General features: G+C 40.1%; 1 protein-coding gene across 1 annotated transcript in view; it reads right to left on the bottom strand.

Annotated features, from left to right (window-relative positions):
- LOC128661263 (zinc finger protein 665-like) overlaps positions 1 to 9718 on the bottom strand; it is a 71801-nt gene extending 62083 nt beyond the window's left edge. Inside the window, exon 1 of the mRNA XM_053715537.1 lies at positions 8691 to 9718. Coding sequence (XP_053571512.1) covers positions 8691 to 9718 — 1028 coding nt within the window. The remainder of the gene's footprint in view (positions 1 to 8690) is intronic.
- Positions 9719 to 18740: the final 9022 nt, after the last annotated feature.

Below are 18740 nucleotides of genomic sequence, written 5' to 3'. Positions count from 1 at the left end.
ACCCGTGAGACCTCAGAAAGGCCACTACAATTTCCGTGTGAGACTTGGCTCTTTGGAAAGTTGACGCCTGAATTAAGATGTTGTCTAGATAAGGCGCCACTGCTATGCCCCGCGGCCTTAGCACCGCCAGGAGGGACCCTAGCACCTTTGTGAAAATTCTGGGAGCAGTGGCCAACCCGAAAGGGAGAGCCACAAACTGATAATGCTTGTCCAGAAAAGCGAACCTGAGAAACTGGTGATGATCTTTGTGGATAGGAATGTGCAAATACACATCCTTTAGATCCACGGTAGTCATATATTGACCCTCCTGGATCATTGGTAAGATTGTCTTGAATGATGGGACTCTGAGGAATTTGTTTAGAATTTTGAGATCCAGGATTGGTCTGAAATTTCCTTCTTTTTTGGGAACCACAAACAGGTTTGAGTAAAACCCCAGCCCTTGTTCCGCAATTGGAACTGGGTGGATCACTCCCATTGTATGTAGGACTTCTACACAGCGTAAGAACGCCTCTTTCTTTGTCGTGTCTGTAGACAGACGAGAAATATGGAACCTTCCCCTTGGAGGGGAGTCCTTGAATTCTAGAAGATATCCCTGGGATACAATCTCTAAGGCCCAGGGATCGTGTACATCTCTTGCCCAGGCCTGAACGAAGAGAGAGAGTCTACCCTCTACTAGATCCGGTCCAGGATCGGGGGCTACCCCTTCATGCTGTCTTGGGGGCAGCTGCAGGCTTCTTGGCCTGTTTACCCTTGTTCCAGCCCTGGTAAGGTTTCCAGGCTGCCCTGTGTTGTGAAGTGTTACCCTCTTGCTTCGCAGCAGGGGAGGATGAAGCGAGACCGCTCCTGAAATTTAGAAAAGAAGGAAAATTATTTTGTTTGTTCTTTGTCTTAAAGGATTTGTCCTGAGGGAGAGCATGGCCTTTTCCCCCAGTGATTTCTGAGATAATCTCTTTCAATTCAGGCCCGAAAAGGGTCTTTCCTTTGAAAGGGATGTTCAGCAGTTTGGATTTTGACGACACATCGGCCGACCAAGACTTGAGCCATAGCGCCCTACGCGCCAGAATGGCAAAACCTGAATTCTTTGCCGCTAACTTAGCTAGTTGGAAAGCGGCATCTGTGATAAAAGAATTAGCCAGCTTAAGAGCCTTAATTCTGTCCATAATATCCTCATATGAGGTCTCCGTCTGGAGGGCATCTTCCAGCGCCTCGAACCAGAAAGCAGCTGCAGTAGTTACAGGAACATGCACGCTATAGGTTGGAGAAGAAAACCTTGATGAACAAAAATTTTCTTAAGTAGACCCTCTAATTTTTTATCCATAGGGTCTTTAAAAGCACAACTGTCCTCCATTGGTATGGTTGTGCGTTTAGCAAGTGAAGAAACAGCCCCCTCCACCTTAGGGACCGTCTGCCACGAGTCCCGCGTGGTGTCAGATATGGGGAACATTTTCTTAAAAACAGGAGGGGGAACAAACGGAATACCTGGTTTATTACCACTCCCTAGTTACTATATCCGCAATCCTCTTAGGGACCGGGAACACATCAGTGTAAACAGGAACTTCTAGGTACTTGTCCATTTTACACAATTTCTCTGGGACCACCAAAGGGTCACAGTCATCCAGAGTAACTAATACCTCCCTGAGTAATAAGCGGAGGTGTTCTAGTTTAAATTTAAATGCCAACGTATCTGAGTCTGTCTGAGGAGCAACCTTTCCAGAATCTGAAATTTCTCCCTCAGACAGCACATCCCTCGCCCCCATTTCAGAGCGTTGTGAGTGTATATCGGACATGGCTACTAAAGCGTCAGAATGCTCATAATCTGTTCTTAAAACAGAGCTATCACGCTTTGCAGGTAACACGGGCAGCTTTGATAAAAATACTGAGAGGGTATTATCGGGCGTAACTGGTTGTGACACTTGGGGAGAGGTCAACGGGCTAACCTCATTACCTTCTGTCCGAGAATCATCTTGGGCCACATTTTTAAGTGCAACAATATGGTCTTTAAAATGTATAGACATATCAGTACACGTGGGACACATTTTGAGAGGGGGTTCCACCATGGCTTCTAAACACATTGAACAAGGATTTTCCTTGGTGACAGACATGTTTAACAGACTAATAGTAAGACAAACAGGCTTAGAAATCACATTAATCAAGCAAAAACACACTTTGCAAAAAAACGTTACTGTGCCTTTAAGAAATAAAAAAGGCACACAATTTTCCAAAACAGTGAAAAATGCACCAAACTTTCTGAAATTTTCACAGTATGTACCTAAAGCATTGTTAAGATTACACAGCTAGCAAAAAAATCGATTAACCCCTTAATGCCCAAACCGGATCAATAGTAAGCTAACAGACCGGTTAAAACAAATTTAGCACCTTGCCACAGCTCTGCTGTGGCCCTACCTTCCCTTAGGAGTCGGATTTATGGGGAAAAAGCTTCTTATGGGTTCTCAAATTGTAGCAGGAGCCACCATGTGAACACAGCCTGAAGATCTAGTCCATCTAACTGCGCATCTGAGGTGCGAAATTAGGCCCCTCCCACCTTACTCCGGTGCTGTGAGGCCTAAAGAAACACTCCTAGGAGTTATAATACTAGCCATGTGGGTAACAACCCCTGAATGAAACCCAAAAGGACCTTCTAAGTGTCTCAAAAACAATGTTTATAAGTAAAACCGTTTGCCATAAAAAAGTGTCAACCCATAAAAAAGTGTCAACCAGCATAAATTAGCCCTGTAATGTAAGCTTGTAATTCCATACTTAGTCTCTGAATAAAGCTTACCCTTCCCTCATGGGGATCTTATCAGTCCTTTTCTAGCATTATCACAGTCTTGTCTAGAAACAGCAGTGGATTTTAGTTACAACATGCTAAAATCATTTTCCTCTCTGCAGAAATCTTCATACCTTTTCTGCTGGAGAGTAAATAGTACAAACCGGTACCATTTAAAAATAACAAACTTTTGCTTGTAGAACAAAAATTACAAATCTAACACCACATTCACTTTACCCTTCCGAGAGAGACCCTATTGCTTAGAGCCGGCAAAGAGAATGACTGGGGGGTGGAGCTAGAGGGGGAGCTATATGGACAGCTCTGCTGTGTGCTCTCTTTGCCACTTCCTGTTAGGAAGGGGAATATCCCACAAGTAAAGGATGAATCCGTGGACTGGATACACCTTACAAGAGAAACATCGTTAAGGAATTTTGAACAATTCAAAATGTCTGTCAAACCACATGACCAATTGACTTCTCTTGAAAAAATCTGAATATTGGTCATAAGATAACTTTATAAACCAAGTTTCACATCGGTCTCATAAGCGGTGTCAGAGAAAAAAACAGAACATACGAAACAAAATGGCTGCCACACTGTGTAATGTATGGCTTTCATATTGCACACACTAATGCTGACCATAGACCTCTAAAATTTGCAAAAGTTTCATGAAAATTTGCAAATGTTTTATTTCACAAAGGCGACTGTGCAGTATGAATTTTAACTGCAATATTTTCTTTGAGGGTTATGACTATGTGTAATCATGTGTCTATTACACTGTAATATTGTTAAAAATTGTAAAACTAATGTATAAAGTGCAAATTTGCGCAATTAAATGTCGATAAAAAGGTTAATGTCCCACAGCAGCCATGTTGATTATGGAAAAATCGTAATTTAAACAAACTTGGTAGAGGACCTTGCAAGGAGCATATGTGCAAAATTGCGCTTTATTGCACTAAGCGGTTTAAGAGAAGATGTTTAAAGATTTTTGCAAAATGCAAGAGGGCTGCTACATCATGTGACCAGGGCACTTCTGTTGAACAATGGCAAATCTAGGTAATAGCCCTATTCACCTTTTTATACCTTTTAGGAAAACACCTAGCCTCGTTATCATAATTTAAAGCAACCGTGTAATGCACTACAATTCCTATGCACAATGTAAATCAACTATAGCTATCTACCATATGTATAATGTAAAATGTAATCACTTAATTTAATATTTGCATAATTTCAATTTGACATATATATTTACACATTAACATATGTTTTATGATACTACCGTTCTAAGCAGGTGCACACATATATATTCATATTTAGGATATCAATCTATTTAACCCTCAATTTTCATCTCTATACATTAATACAGAAAAATTGATATGGGAAAATTAATTAAAAAATTTAATTCATAACAGATAATATTGATTATATCATATTAAATTATTTTAAATTAATAATTATAATCTGGAATATAGATAATGGACCCAAACACTATCAGATATTTATTTGCAATTGTAGAACCTAAGGGCTAATATTTGATTACCCCTTTAGGAAAGAGAATACATCTAGTGGGAAATGTTATTAATGTATCAGGAGAAGAGCTTACTTCGGTTGAATACAAAGCACTAAATTTAGGTTTGGGTTTTGTACCAGAAAACAATTTTAAGCTGTTTGAAACGTTGATTGACCTCAATAGATTTGTGAGAAATCTAACTTTAAAGAGACATTACAACGAAGCCAATCTTTCAGAACTCCCTCACATGTCCACAGACAACATAACAAATATTGATGCCGATATATCGGGAGTCAAAGAACAGGATTTATGTTTTGAGGATTTGTGTTGCCTGAGGGACATGGAGGGTCTTCTTGATCAGGGTCTAGACAATGGGGAAAGCCAATTATCTGATAATGACACTTTTGCTAATAAAATTATAGAGACTTTTCAAGCAAATTCATCATTTTATCCGATTCACAGTAGGGGTACCGTCTTAGAACTTTTTCATAAGACAGTTGAAAGAGAACTTACAGAGCTAAATGATAAAATATTACAACAAAAAAGGTCCAGTAACAAACTTACGGCAACAATAACAATATTTGGTTTTCAAAAAATCTGATAAGGGAGGTGGTACAGTTGTGCTCAGGAGAACTGACTATGTTGAGGAAGCTTTGAGCCAGTTAGGAGATATACACACATATTGTAAACTTAGGCACAACCCCACTAAGATATATTAACAACAAGTAAGGTCAATGGTGGATGAGGGGGTAGATAAAGGATTTATGGATCTAAAGACAGCAGATTTTGTGACAGTAAAATATCCAAAGACCCCCTTTTCTACCATTTATTAAGATACACAAATCTCTTGATGTTATCAAAGGTAGACCTATTGTGTCAGGGATTGGCTCATTATTGGAGCCACTCTCTGAATGGGTGGATTCAGTGATCCAACCGCTTGTGAGCCAACTTGGGAGTTATCTACGTGATACAAAACATCTTCTAAGGATTGTTGAAGATATCCAATGGGAAACCAACTTTGGATGGCTCACAGTGGATGTGGTATCACTGTATTCAACCATCCCACATGATTTTGGTATCATTGCAATTGAGAGCTTTTTAAAAACGGTTACACATTTAAACAGAGACCAAAGGGAATTTGTTCTGATGGTAATTCGTTACCTTTTAGAGCACAATTTCTTCTGTTTCGAGGGACAATTATATCTCCAGAAGTGTAGTACGGCGATGGGGGCAAAATTTGCCCCATTTTACGCCAACCTATTCTTAGGTTGGTGGGAAGCCGACCACATTTTTGGAGATAAAAATCCCTACAGATCATGTATCAGAGTCTATAAAAGATTTATAGACGACCTGATCTTTATATGGACAGGTATTAGGGAAGAGGCAGGCTTCTTTGTTGATTGTCTTAATTATAATCAAGTAGGCCTCAGCTTTACTATGGAGTTTGACTCTAAAAAGATCAATTATCTAGATGTAACCCTTATAGAGGATGATCATAAAATTGTGAGTCAACTCTTTAGAAAACCGATTACGAAGAACACCTTGCAAAGGGACAATTTCTGAGGGTGAAGAGAAATTGAAGTAACCCTGAAACATACAAACAAAAATGTGTTATTTTAACCAAAAATCTGAGAGATAGAGGTTACTTACATAAAGTTATAAAAAGAGCAAAAGCGCAGGTAGACCAATGCCCTAGAAGAAGTCTTCTGGTAGACAAACAAAAGAATAAAGACACGGATGACAACAAGACGACTTTTGTGACAAGCTACAGTAACCAATATTCAAAGGTGTGTAGCCTAGTGAGAGCTCATCTACCAATCCTACGAGCTGACAGTAAACTCAAAGAGTATATTAAAGAGGGCTGTAGGTTTTCATATCGAAAGGGGGCTACACTAGGGAATATACTTTCACCAACTCTACTCCCTAGTGTCACTGATGGAACAGGGAGTTCATGGTTAACCCACAATAGGACCTACAGATGTGGCAGTACAAGGTGCAAGGCGTGTGACTTTATACAGGTCACTGACAAGTTTACATCATATGCCACAGGACGAGAATATACCAGACAATGTATAAATTGTTCAATGAGCTATGTGGTGTATTTGGTCTCTTGTGTAAACTGCAAATTGCAGTATGTTGGCCTCACCACTAAAATTAAAAACACTTCTATAATGTCCATTCTAAACTGGGCATATATCAGTAACATATTTAGGCACATATGAATTGCAAATAAATATTGGATAGTCTTTGGGTCCATTATCTATATTCCAGATTATAATTATTAATTTAAAATAATATAATATGATATAATCAATATTATCTGTTATGAATTTCATTTTTGAATTGATTTCCCATATCAATTTTTCTGTATTAATGTATAGAGATGAAAATTGAGGGTTAAATAGATTGATATCCTAAATATGAATATATATGTGTGCACCTGCTTAGAACGGTAGTATCATAAAACATATGTTAATGTGTAAATATATATGTCAAATTGAAATTATGCAAATATTAAATTAAGTGATTACATTTTACATTATACATATGGTAGATAGCTATAGTTGATTTACATTGTGCATAGGAATTGTAGTGCATTACACGGTTACTTTAAATTATGATAACGAGGCTAGGTGTTTTTCCTAAAAGGTATAAAAAGGTGAATAGGGCTGTAGGTGACTAACTATGATTACAGGAGTATCCGTAAGTGACGTCATACGGCCCAAGGTCTTAGCTTCATTATGTCATTTTTACTTGTAGCAAGCGTTGCTTACTTATTAATGGTGTCTTATAGTGTTTTTAAATATATTTTTTCAATAAAGCACTTCACTTTTTAATACAGACTGAGTCGGTCTGGGTTTGTATTGCTTGCTGTTCTACATTCATTGAAAATACCCATAGGGCTCAGCTGTTTACAAAGCGGAGGATGGGACACAGCGGCGAGGAATGCCTTAGGCTATAAGCCGGAAGAAAGGAGGAGACATGGCGTCTGCCAATAAGGTTTGAACAAGCCGCTTGTGGAAAAGGACTAAGGTCTCAGTGAACGTATCCCCAGGAATACTGTGAGTTTGTCTAAAAGATTACTTTTATTGCGGTCAATTGCAATTTACACTTGTTTCATGTCAGTTTGACGATCACTCTTACTGTGTATTGACCTGGGGTAAACTAGAGACTGTGTTTATATTATGCTGTGTTTGGCGAACTTTGTGCTGTCTGATATTATTTTAAATCTAGGCAATAGCAGCACTGAACACAGCAAGTTTCAAAGTTGTAACATAAGCAGTTCCAGAGCTTAAGGTTTTTAGGTGTTTCTCGAAAAACAATATGGCTGCCTAACCCTATGACCTATGAGTTCAATGTTGCATGAGGTGTAGCAGAGCAATAGGCTGTAGCAGCACACCTGATTTCAAGAGCTTTGCTTTAGAAATTCAAGAGTTATGGGCAATAGAAAAATAGGCGGAATAATAATAATAATAATCTTGACAATAACAATAGGTTGTCCTGCAACTTCGTTGCATGGCCACCTAACGTTGCATGGCCCCCTAATAATAGTAATCCTGATATTAACACTAGGTTGTCCTACAACTTTGTTGCTGGCCACCTAATAAAAATGTCTCAGAATTTACATAATGTTTTAATGCATTTCTTTGTTAATATAAAATGTTTTGTGATCAAGTTCAGTTTAAATCTTCCTTATATGACTCTTTCTGTCTATCATCTTTCTATCTGTTTATCTCTATTTGTCTTGTTCTCTGTCTCTGTCTATTATCTCTCTATATCTGTCTGTTGCAGTGGTGTCACTAGGCTTGGTGCAACCCGGTGTGGTAACTCATGGTGTCAAACCCACCCAAGTAATTTTTTTATACTTGCAAGTCGTAGCACCGTACATCAATAATGACGTCACTTAATCTCGAGCAAGATGCTTAGTTAGGGAAGCCCTGGCCCCTGCCTACACTGCCTCTGTGCTGAACACCCCCTGCATCTGCCTTAGCATGGAAGAACCCTTGGTCCTTCTTTCTTACAAGGCACCACCACCAGCACATCATTAGGAAAGGAAAAAAAACCCGGTGTCATGATTAATAAATGTTAAATTAATGTGGTGGTGTCACCTTTTGGAGGGTGTCAACCGGGTGCAGTCTGTATCTTTTTATATATCTGTCTATCTGATTTCTATCCATCTGTTTATATGTCTATCTACTAATGTATGTCTACCAAACTGTATATATTTGACTATATCAAGCTATCGTTGTTGTGTGTGTGTATTAAATTAAACATTATAACACTCAATCCTTTAACGGCAGACCAAAAAATGGTAAAATATATTTTAAGGCCACATCCCAACCAAACCCATTTGCAAAGTGTCAGGGAATCAGCTGGGCAAAATGTGGCATCCCTACTTTCTAAATATGTGAAAGGTTTCTTCCCTTGTGAATCCTTTCATGAGTCTTCAGATTACTCATTCGTGTAAAACTTTTTCCACACTCTGTACACGTAAAAGGCTTTTCCCCTGTGTGAATCCTTTTATGCATCTTCAGATATCTCTTTTCTGTAAAACATTTTCCACACTCTGTACACGTGAAAGGCTTTTCTCCTGTGTGAATCCTTTCATGATATTTCAGATCACTTTTTTGTGTAAAACTTTTTCCACACTCTGTACATGTGAAAGGCTTTTCCCCTGTGTGACTCTTTTCATGATATTTCAGACTATTTATTTGTGTAAAACTTTTTCCACACACTGTACATGTGAAAGGCTTTTCCCCTGTGTGAATCCTTTCATGACTTTTTAGACCAAATATTTGTGTAAAACTTTTTCCACACTCTGTACACATGAAAGGCTTTTCCCCTGTGTGGATCCTTTCATGCTTTTTCAGATAACTCTTCTCTGTAAAACTTTTTCCACACTCTGTACATGTGAAAGGCTTTTCCCCTGTGTGAATCCTTTCATGCTTTTTCAGATCACGCTTCTCTGTAAAACTTTTCTCACACTCTGTACATGTGAAAGGCTTTTCTCCTGTATGAATCCTTTCATGGTTTTTCAGTTTACTCTTTTCTGTAAAACTTTTTTCACACTCTGTACATGTGAAAGGCTTTTCTCCTGTGTGAATCCTTTCATGAATTTTCAGATCACTCTTGTGTGTAAAACGTTTTCCACACTCTGTACATGTGAAAGGCTTTTCTCCTGTGTGAATCTTTTTATGAGTTTTCAGATTACTCTTTTGTGTAAAACATTTACCACACTCGGTACATGTATGCAGCTTCTTACCAGTGTGTATTTTGTGGTGTTCTAGTAGATGAGACTTCCATCTAAAGCTTTTTTCACATTCTGTACATTTGAAAGGTTTCTCCTTTGTATGAATCATTTGGTTAGACTGTAGACTTTTCCCTTCTTTAATATATTTTGAAAACTCAGTAAATGTGTGCGGTTTATCTTCTGGGATAATCATTTCACTAGATAAGTCATAAATGCCCTCTTGTTTGATGACTAAATTACTCTCTGTACATAATGATTGCTTCCCAGTTCCTGCCAATTCATCATCACCTTTAAATATCTGCTGTGATATCTCCAATGTTTGTGAATAGTCATTAGTGTCTAAGATTTTTGGAGTTTGCGGTATCATTCTGATGCTTCCTGTAGTGAAGGATGAATATGAACTATTAACGTGTTTGTCTACATAAAAAAAAAATGTAATTAAGAAAAAAAAAGACTTTATTCTTTATAATATAATCCATCTCAATAAAAAAAACATTTTTTATACTAAAAAATGTCTTCCGTTTTATATTTTTAAATTTAGTTACCTGTAAATCACAAATTAAAAAGGATGACATAGAATATAAACATTACTGCATCATAGTAAACTTAATTACTGATGAAAACAAGTTATAGGGCTGCATTAACCCCTTGAGTGCTAACGACGGCTCTGAGCCGTCACAGAGTTTCCCACTCTGGTGCTGATGGCTCGAAGCCATCACTAGCACTCTCCCACCTTGAGGGAGATCTGGGGGCCCCCACCCCAGCGATTGGGCCTGCATAGTGACAGGGAGTTCCCGTTTTGCATGGTAATGTCATGCGCAATGACGTGATGACCTCACTGCGCAACTTTATTAAAAATTTACAATACAAAGTATAGGGAAAGGGGGCATGCTGCTTAGAAGCCTGTATCTCAGGCTTCAAAGTAGCTACAGACCCCCAAGATCCACCGTTGGAAAGGTAATCGCCTAACTTTTCTAACAGCGTAAGTCTTGGGAATCTGGAAAAAAAAATCCAAAAGTTAAAAAAAAAATCCAAAATGTATCTTTTTTCCAAAAAACCCTTAAATCAGCTTAGCATCCAAGTGGGAAAGTGCTTAGCACTCAAAGGATTAAACAAAGTGCATGTGGATAATGTTCTCAGCCAGGGAACAAGTACATCTGTATTCTGGGCAGGAGAGGTGGCATCCACCATCCTCACTGAACATTGCACAAGCAACTGCAAATACAGCCCTGCCCGGCTCATGCACAACCATTTGGGTGAGAACATGATGTCTTAATCATCACAGACACTGTCATGTTCTGTCTCAGGATGTTTTGTGAGAGCCTCATTGTCTGGAACAGTTGCTTTAAATGAAGATTAGTAGAAGCCATATAGAGTGAAATGATAACCGATTTATTTAAAACTACAAAATACTTTAAGCAAATAATTGCAGGGTATTTTAAATATGTGCTATTCAGGTATGTTAAGTCTACATATGGCATGAGTGGTAATAAACAAACAAGTAAGCAGAGATGCAGATTCAAAAGGAAAGTCTTTGTCCTGGAAATAACTGAAGTGCAGGAATTGCACAAAGCAGGAAACAAACTTGTAAACAGGTGCAAAGGTGAAATCTTTCTCCAAATAAGTACAGAAGTACAGGAAACAGGTTCTGACTTGTGACAAAACAGATCCAATTGTGAAGACAACATACAGTCTAACAGCCAGCCTTAAATAGGGAGGTTTTGCACAGGATTGGTTCTGAGAAAAATCCAAAATTAAGAAGACATGTGTGTTGCACAGGTGTAATTACAAGTAAGGCAAATCCTCATATAACAGATTTAAAAGTTGTATGCTAGAACTGGATGTGGCTCAGCAAGCAAGCAAACAGGAATAGTAACCACAGAGCCACAGGTTCAAATCCCTGCACAGCCCTTTCGAGCAGAATGCCTCCCAGACCTTTTCTTTTTCTTTTTAGTCTGGAGGCTGGCTTGGTTCATTACAGATGCCCCCTCCAAAGAGCGCACTCCGGGCGCTCAAAGCCTGTTCAAACATCTGAAGGTGGGATTTACGAACAAGTGTTCCATTTGAAGCCTGAATACATTCAGATGGAATTGATTCTTTCCTTGGAACAGCTGCCTGAGATTGGGGACCCATAGAAGATTCCACTGTAGGCATAACAAGAGTTGAAAAACATAATTTATGTAAGAACTTACCTGATAAATTCATTTCTGTCATATTAGCAAGAGTCCATGAGCTAGTGACGTATGGGATATACATTTCTACCAGGAGGGGCAAAGTTTCCCAAACCTCAAAATGCCTATAAATACACCCCTCACCACACCCACAATTCAGTTTAATGAATAGCCAAGAAGTGGGGTGATAAGAAAGGAGCGAAAGCATCAAAATAAGGAATTGGAATAATTGTGCTTTATACAAAAAAATCATAACCACCACAAAAAAGGGTGGGCCTCATGGACTCTTGCTAATATGAAAGAAATTAATTTATCAGGTAAGTTCTTACATAAATTATGTTTTCTTTCATGTAATTAGCAAGAGTCCATGAGCTAGTGACGTATGGGATAATAAATACCCAAGATGTGGAACTTCCACGCAAGAGTCACTAGAGAGGGAGGGATAAAATAAAGACAGCCAATTCCGCTCAAAAATAATCCACAACCCAAAACAAAAGTCTTAATCTTTAATAATGAAAAAAACTGAAATTATAAGCAGAAGAATCAAACTGAAACAGCTGCCTGAAGTACTTTTCTACCAAAAACTGCTTCAGAAGAAGAGAAAACATCAAAATGGTAGAATTTAGTAAAAGTATCCAAAGAAGACCAAGTTGCTGCTTTGCAAATCTGATCAACAGAAGCTTCATTCCTAAAAGCCCAGGCAGTAGAAACTGACCTAGTAGAATGAGCCGTAATCCTTTGAGGCAGGGATTTACCCGACTCCACATAAGCATGACGAATCAAAGACTTTAACCAAGACGCCAAAGAAATGGCGGAAGCCTTCTGACCTTTCCTGGAACCAGAAAAGATGACAAATAGACTGGAAGTCTTCCTAAAATCTTTAGTAGCTTCAACATAATATTTTAAAGCTCTTACTACATCCAAAGAATGTAAAGATCTCTCCAGAGAATTCTTAGGATTAGGACACAATGAAGGAACAACAATTTCTCTACTAATGTTGTTAGAATTCACAACCTTAGGTAAAAATTTAAATGAAGTCCACAACACCGCCTTATCCTGATGAAAAATCAGAAAAGGAGATTCACAAGAAAGAGCAGATAACTCAGAAACTCTTCTAGCAGAAGAGATGGCCAAAAGGAACAGAACTTTCCAAGAAAGTAATTTAACATCCAGAGAATGCATAGGCTCAAACGGAGGAGCTTGTAAAGCCCTCAGAACCAAATTAAGACTCCAAGGAGGAGAAATTGACTTAATGACAGGTTTGATACGAACCAAAGCCTGTACAAAACAATGAATATCAGGAAGATTAGCAATCTTTCTGTGAAAAAGAACAGAAAGAGCAGAGATTTGTCCTTTCAAGGAACTTGCAGACAAACCTTTATCCAAACCATCCTGAAGAAACTGTAAAATTCTAGGAATTCTAAAAGAATGCCAGGAGAATTTATGAGAAGAACACCAAGAAATGTAAGTCTTCCAGACTCGATAATAAATCTTCCTAGACACAGATTTACGAGCCTGTAACATAGTATTAATTACTGAGTCAGAGAAACCTCTATGACTAAGAATCAAGCGTTCAATTTCCATACCTTCAAATTTAATGATTTGAGATCCTGATGGAAAAAAGGGCCTTGAGATCGAAGGTCTGGTCTTAACGGAAGAGTCCAAGGTTGGCAACTGGCCATCCGAATGAGATCCGCATACCAAAACCTGTGAGGCCATGCTGGAGCCACCAGCAGTACAAACGAACGTTCCATTAGAATTTTGGAAATCACTTTCGAAGAAGAACTAGAGGCGGAAAGATATAGGCAGGATGATAATTCCAAGGAAGCGACAATGCGTCCACTGCCTCCGCCTGAGGATCCCTGGATCTGGACAGATACCTGGGAAGTTTCTTGTTTAGATGAGAGGCCATCAGATCTATTTCTGGAAGTCCCCAGATTTGAACAATCTGAAGAAATACCTCTGGGTGAAGAGACCATTCGCCCGGATGTAACGTCTGGCGACTGAGATAATCCGCTTCCCAATTGTCTACACCTGGGATGTGAACCGCAGAGATTAGACAGGAGCTGGATTCCGCCCATACAAGTATCCGAGATACTTCTTTCCTAGCCTGGGGACTGTGAGTCCCACCTTGATGATTGACATATGCCACGGTTGTGACATTGTCTGTCTGAAAACAAATAAACTATTCTCTCTTCAGAAGAGGCCAGAACTGAAGAGCTCTGAAAATCACACGGAGTTCCAAAATGTTGATTGGTAATCTCGCCTCCTGAGATTCCCAAACCCCCTGCGCTGTCAGAGATCTCCATACAGCTCCCGAACCTGAAAGACTCGCATCTGTTGAGATCACAGTCCAGGTTGGATGAACAAAAGAAGCCCCTTGGACTAAACGATGGTGATCTATCCACCACGTCAGAGAGTGTCGTACATTGGGATTTAAGGATATTAATTGTGATATCTTTGTATAATCCCTGCACCACTGGTTCAGCATACAAAGCTGAAGAGGTCGCATGTGAAAACGAGCAAAGGGGATCGCGTCCGATGCAGCAGTCATGAAACCAATTTCAGACGTCTCTTTTCTGTTAGAGACAAGGTCATGAACACTGAATCTATTTGAAAACCCAAAAAGGTTACCTTTGTCTGAGGAATCAACGAACTCTTTGGTAAATTGATCCTCCAACCATGTCTTTGAAGAAACGACACAAGTTGATTCGTATGAGATTCTGCAGAATGTGAAGATTGAGCAAGTACCAAGATATCGTCCAAATAAGGAAATACCGCAATACCCTGTTCACTGATTACAGAGAGAAGGGCACCGAAAACCTTTGAAAAGATCCTTGGAGCTGTTGCTAGGCCAAACGGAAGGGCCACAAACTGGTAATGCTTGTCTAGAAAAGAGAATCTCAGAAACTTATAGTGATCTGGATGAATTGGAATATGAAGATATGCATCCTGTAAATCTATTGTGGACATATAATGCCCTTGCTGAACAAAAGGCAGAATAGTCCTTATAGTTACCATTTTGAATGTTGGTATCCTTACATAACGATTCAATATTTTTAGATCCAGAACTGGTCTGAAGGAATTCTCCTTCTTTGGTACAATGAATAGATTTGAGTAAAACCCCAGACCCCGTTCCAGAACTGGAACAATTACCCCAGCCAACTCTAGATCTGAAACACATTTCAGAAACGCCTGAGCCTTCACTAGGTTTATTGGAATGCGAGAGAGAAAAAATCTTCTCGCAGGCGGCCTTACCTTGAAACCTATTCTGTACCCTTGTGAAACAATGTTCTGAATCCAAAGACTGTGAATCGAATTGATCCAAATATCTTTGAAAAATCGTAACCTGCCCCCTACCAGCTGTGCTGGAATGAGGGCCGCACCTTCATGTGGACTTGGGAGCTGGCTTTGACTTTCTAAAAGGCTTGGATTTATTCCAGACTGGAGAAGGTTTCCAAACGGAAACCGTTCCTTTAGGTGAAGGGTCAGGCTTCTGTTCCTTATTCTGACGAAAGGAACGAAAACGATTAGTAGCCCTGTATTTACCTTTAGATTTTTTGTCCTGAGGCAAAAAAGATCCTTTCCCCCCAGTAACAGTTGAAATAATAGAATCCAACTGAGAACCAAATAATGTATTACCTTGGAAAGAAAGAGAAAGCAAAGTTGACTTAGAAGTCATATCTGCATTCCAAGTTTTAAGCCATAAAGCTCTTCAAGCTAAAATAGCTAAAGACATATACCTGACATCAATTCTAATGATATCAAAAGATGGCATCACAAAACATAATTTATGCTTACCTGATAAATTCCTTTCTTCTGTTGTGTGATCAGTCCACGGGTCATCATTACTTCTGGGATATAACTCCTCCCCAACAGGAAATGCAAGAGGATTCACCCAGCAGAGCTGCATATAGCTCCTCCCCTCTACGTCAGTCCCAGTCATTCGACCAAGAATCAACGAGAAAGGAGTAACCAAGGGTGAAGTGGTGACTGGAGTATAATTTAAAAGATATTTACCTGCCTTAAAACAGGGCGGGCCGTGGACTGATCACACAACAGAAGAAAGGAATTTATCAGGTAAGCATAAATTATGTTTTCTTCTGTTATGTGTGATCAGTCCACGGGTCATCATTACTTCTGGGATACCAATACCAAAGCAAAAGTACACGGATGACGGGAGGGATAGGCAGGCTCATTATACAGAAGGAACCACTGCCTGAAGAACCTTTCTCCCAAAAATAGCCTCCGAAGAAGCAAAAGTGTCAAATTTGTAAAATTTGGAAAAAGTATGAAGCGAAGACCAAGTTGCAGCCTTGCAAATCTGTTCAACAGAGGCCTCATTCTTAAAGGCCCAAGTGGAAGCCACAGCTCTAGTGGAGTGAGCTGTAATTCTTTCAGGAGGCTGCTGTCCAGCAGTCTCATAGGCTAAACGTATTATGCTACGAAGCCAAAAAGAGAGAGAGGTAGCAGAAGCTTTTTGACCTCTCCTCTGTCCAGAATAAACGACAAACAGGGAAGAAGTTTGGCGAAAATCTTTAGTTGCCTGCAAGTAGAACTTGAGGGCACGAACTACATCCAGATTGTGTAGAAGACGTTCCTTCTTTGAAGAAGGATTTGGGCACAAGGATGGAACAACAATCTCTTGATTGATGTTCCTGTTAGTGACTACCTTAGGTAAGAACCCAGGTTTAGTACGCAGAACTACCTTGTCTGAGTGAAAAATCAGATAAGGAGAATCACAATGTAAGGCTGATAACTCAGAGACTCTTCGAGCCGAGGAAATAGCCATTAAAAACAGAACTTTCCAAGATAACAATTTTATATCAATGGAATGAAGGGGTTCAAACGGAACACCCTGTAAAACGTTAAGAACTAAGTTTAAACTCCATGGCGGAGCAACAGCTTTAAACACAGGCTTGATCCTAGCTAAAGCCTGACAAAAGGCCTGGACGTCTGGATTTTCTGACAGACGCCTGTGTAACAAGATGGACAGAGCTGAAATCTGTCCCTTTAATGAACTAGCTGATAAACCCTTTTCTAAACCTTCTTGTAGAAAAGACAATATCCTAGCGATCCTAACCTTACTCCAGGAGTAACCTTTGGATTCGCACCAGTATAGGTATTTACGCCATATTTTATGGTAAATCCTTCTGGTAACAGGCTTCCTAGCCTGTATCAGGGTATCAATAACCGACTCAGAAAAACCACGTTTTGATAAAATCAAGCGTTCAATTTCCAAGCAGTCAGCTTCAGAGAAGTTAGATTTTGATGTTTGAATGGACCCTGTATCAGAAGGTCCTGTCTTAGAGGTAGAGACCAAGGCGGACAGGATGACATGTCCACTAGATCTGCATACCAAGTCCTGCGTGGCCATGCAGGCGCTATTAGAATCACTGATGCTCTCTCCTGTTTGATTTTGGCAATCAATCGAGGAAGCAGCGGGAAGGGTGGAAACACATAAGCCATCCCGAAGTTCCAAGGTGCTGTCAAAGCATCTATCAGAACCGCTCCCGGATCCCTGGATCTGGACCCGTAGCGAGGAAGTTTGGCGTTCTGGCGAGACGCCATGAGATCTATCTCTGGTTTGCCCCAACGTCGAAGTATTTGGGCAAAGACCTCCGGATGAAGTTCCCACTCCCCCGGATGAAAAGTCTGGCGACTCAAGAAATCCGCCTCCCAGTTCTCCACTCCCGGGATGTGGATTGCTGACAGGTGGCAAGAGTGAGACTCTGCCCAGCGAATTATTCTTGATACTTCCATCATTGCTAGGGAGCTTCTTGTCCCTCCCTGATGGTTGATGTAAGCTACAGTCGTGATGTTGTCCGACTGAAACCTGATGAACCCCCGAGTTGTTAATTGGGGCCAAGCCAGAAGGGCATTGAGAACTGCTCTCAATTCCAGAATGTTTATTGGAAGGAGACTCTCCTCCTGATTCCATAGTCCCTGAGCCTTCAGAGAATTCCAGACAGCGCCCCAACCTAGTAGGCTGGCGTCTGTTGTTACAATTGTCCAGTCTGGTCTGCTGAATGGCATCCCCCTGGACAGGTGTGGCCGATAAAGCCACCATAGAAGAGAATTTCTGGTCTCTTGATTCAGATTCAGAGTAGGGGACAAATCTGAGTAATCCCCATTCCACTGACTTAGCATGCACAATTGCAGCGGTCTGAGGTGTAGGCGTGCAAAAGGTACTATGTCCATTGCCGCTACCATTAAGCCGATCACCTCCATGCATTGAGCTACTGACGGGTGTTGAATGGAATGAAGGACACGGCATGCATTTTGAAGCTTTGTTAACCTGTCTTCTGTCAGGTAAATCTTCATTTCTACAGAATCTATAAGAGTCCCCAAGAATGGAACTCTTGTGAGAGGAAAAAGAGAACTCTTCTTTTCGTTCACTTTCCATCCATGCGACCTTAGAAATGCCAGAACTAGCTCTGTATGAGACTTGGCAGTTTGAAAGCTTGAAGCTTGTATTAGAATGTCGTCTAGGTACGGAGCTACCGAAATCCCTCGCGGTCTTAGTACCGCCAGAAGGGCACCCAGAACCTTTGTGAAGATTCTTGGAGCCGTAGCCAATCCGAATGGAAGAGCTACAAACTGGTAGTGCCTGTCTAAGAAGGCAAACCTTAGATACCGGTGATGATCTTTGTGGATCGGTATGTGAAGGTAAGCATCTTTTAAATCCACTGTGGTCATGTACTGACCCTTTTGGATCATGGGTAAGATTGTCCGAATAGTTTCCATTTTGAACGATGGAACTCTTAGGAATTTGTTTAGAATCTTTAAATCTAAGATTGGCCTGAAAGTTCCCTCTTTTTTGGGAACCACAAACAGGTTTGAGTAGAACCCTTGTCCTTGTTCCGACCGCGGAACCGGATGGATCACTCCCATTAATAACAGATCTTGTACACAGCGTAGAAACGCTTCTTTCTTTATCTGGTTTGTTGACAACCTTGACAGATGAAATCTCCCTCTTGGGGGAGATAATTTGAAGTCTAGAAGGTATCCCTGAGATATGATCTCTAGTGCCCAGGGATCCTG

This window comes from Bombina bombina, chromosome 5 (assembly GCF_027579735.1).
Source record: "Bombina bombina isolate aBomBom1 chromosome 5, aBomBom1.pri, whole genome shotgun sequence".
Taxonomy (NCBI): domain Eukaryota; kingdom Metazoa; phylum Chordata; class Amphibia; order Anura; family Bombinatoridae; genus Bombina; species Bombina bombina.
This window is presented reverse-complemented; position numbering and strand designations above follow the sequence as displayed.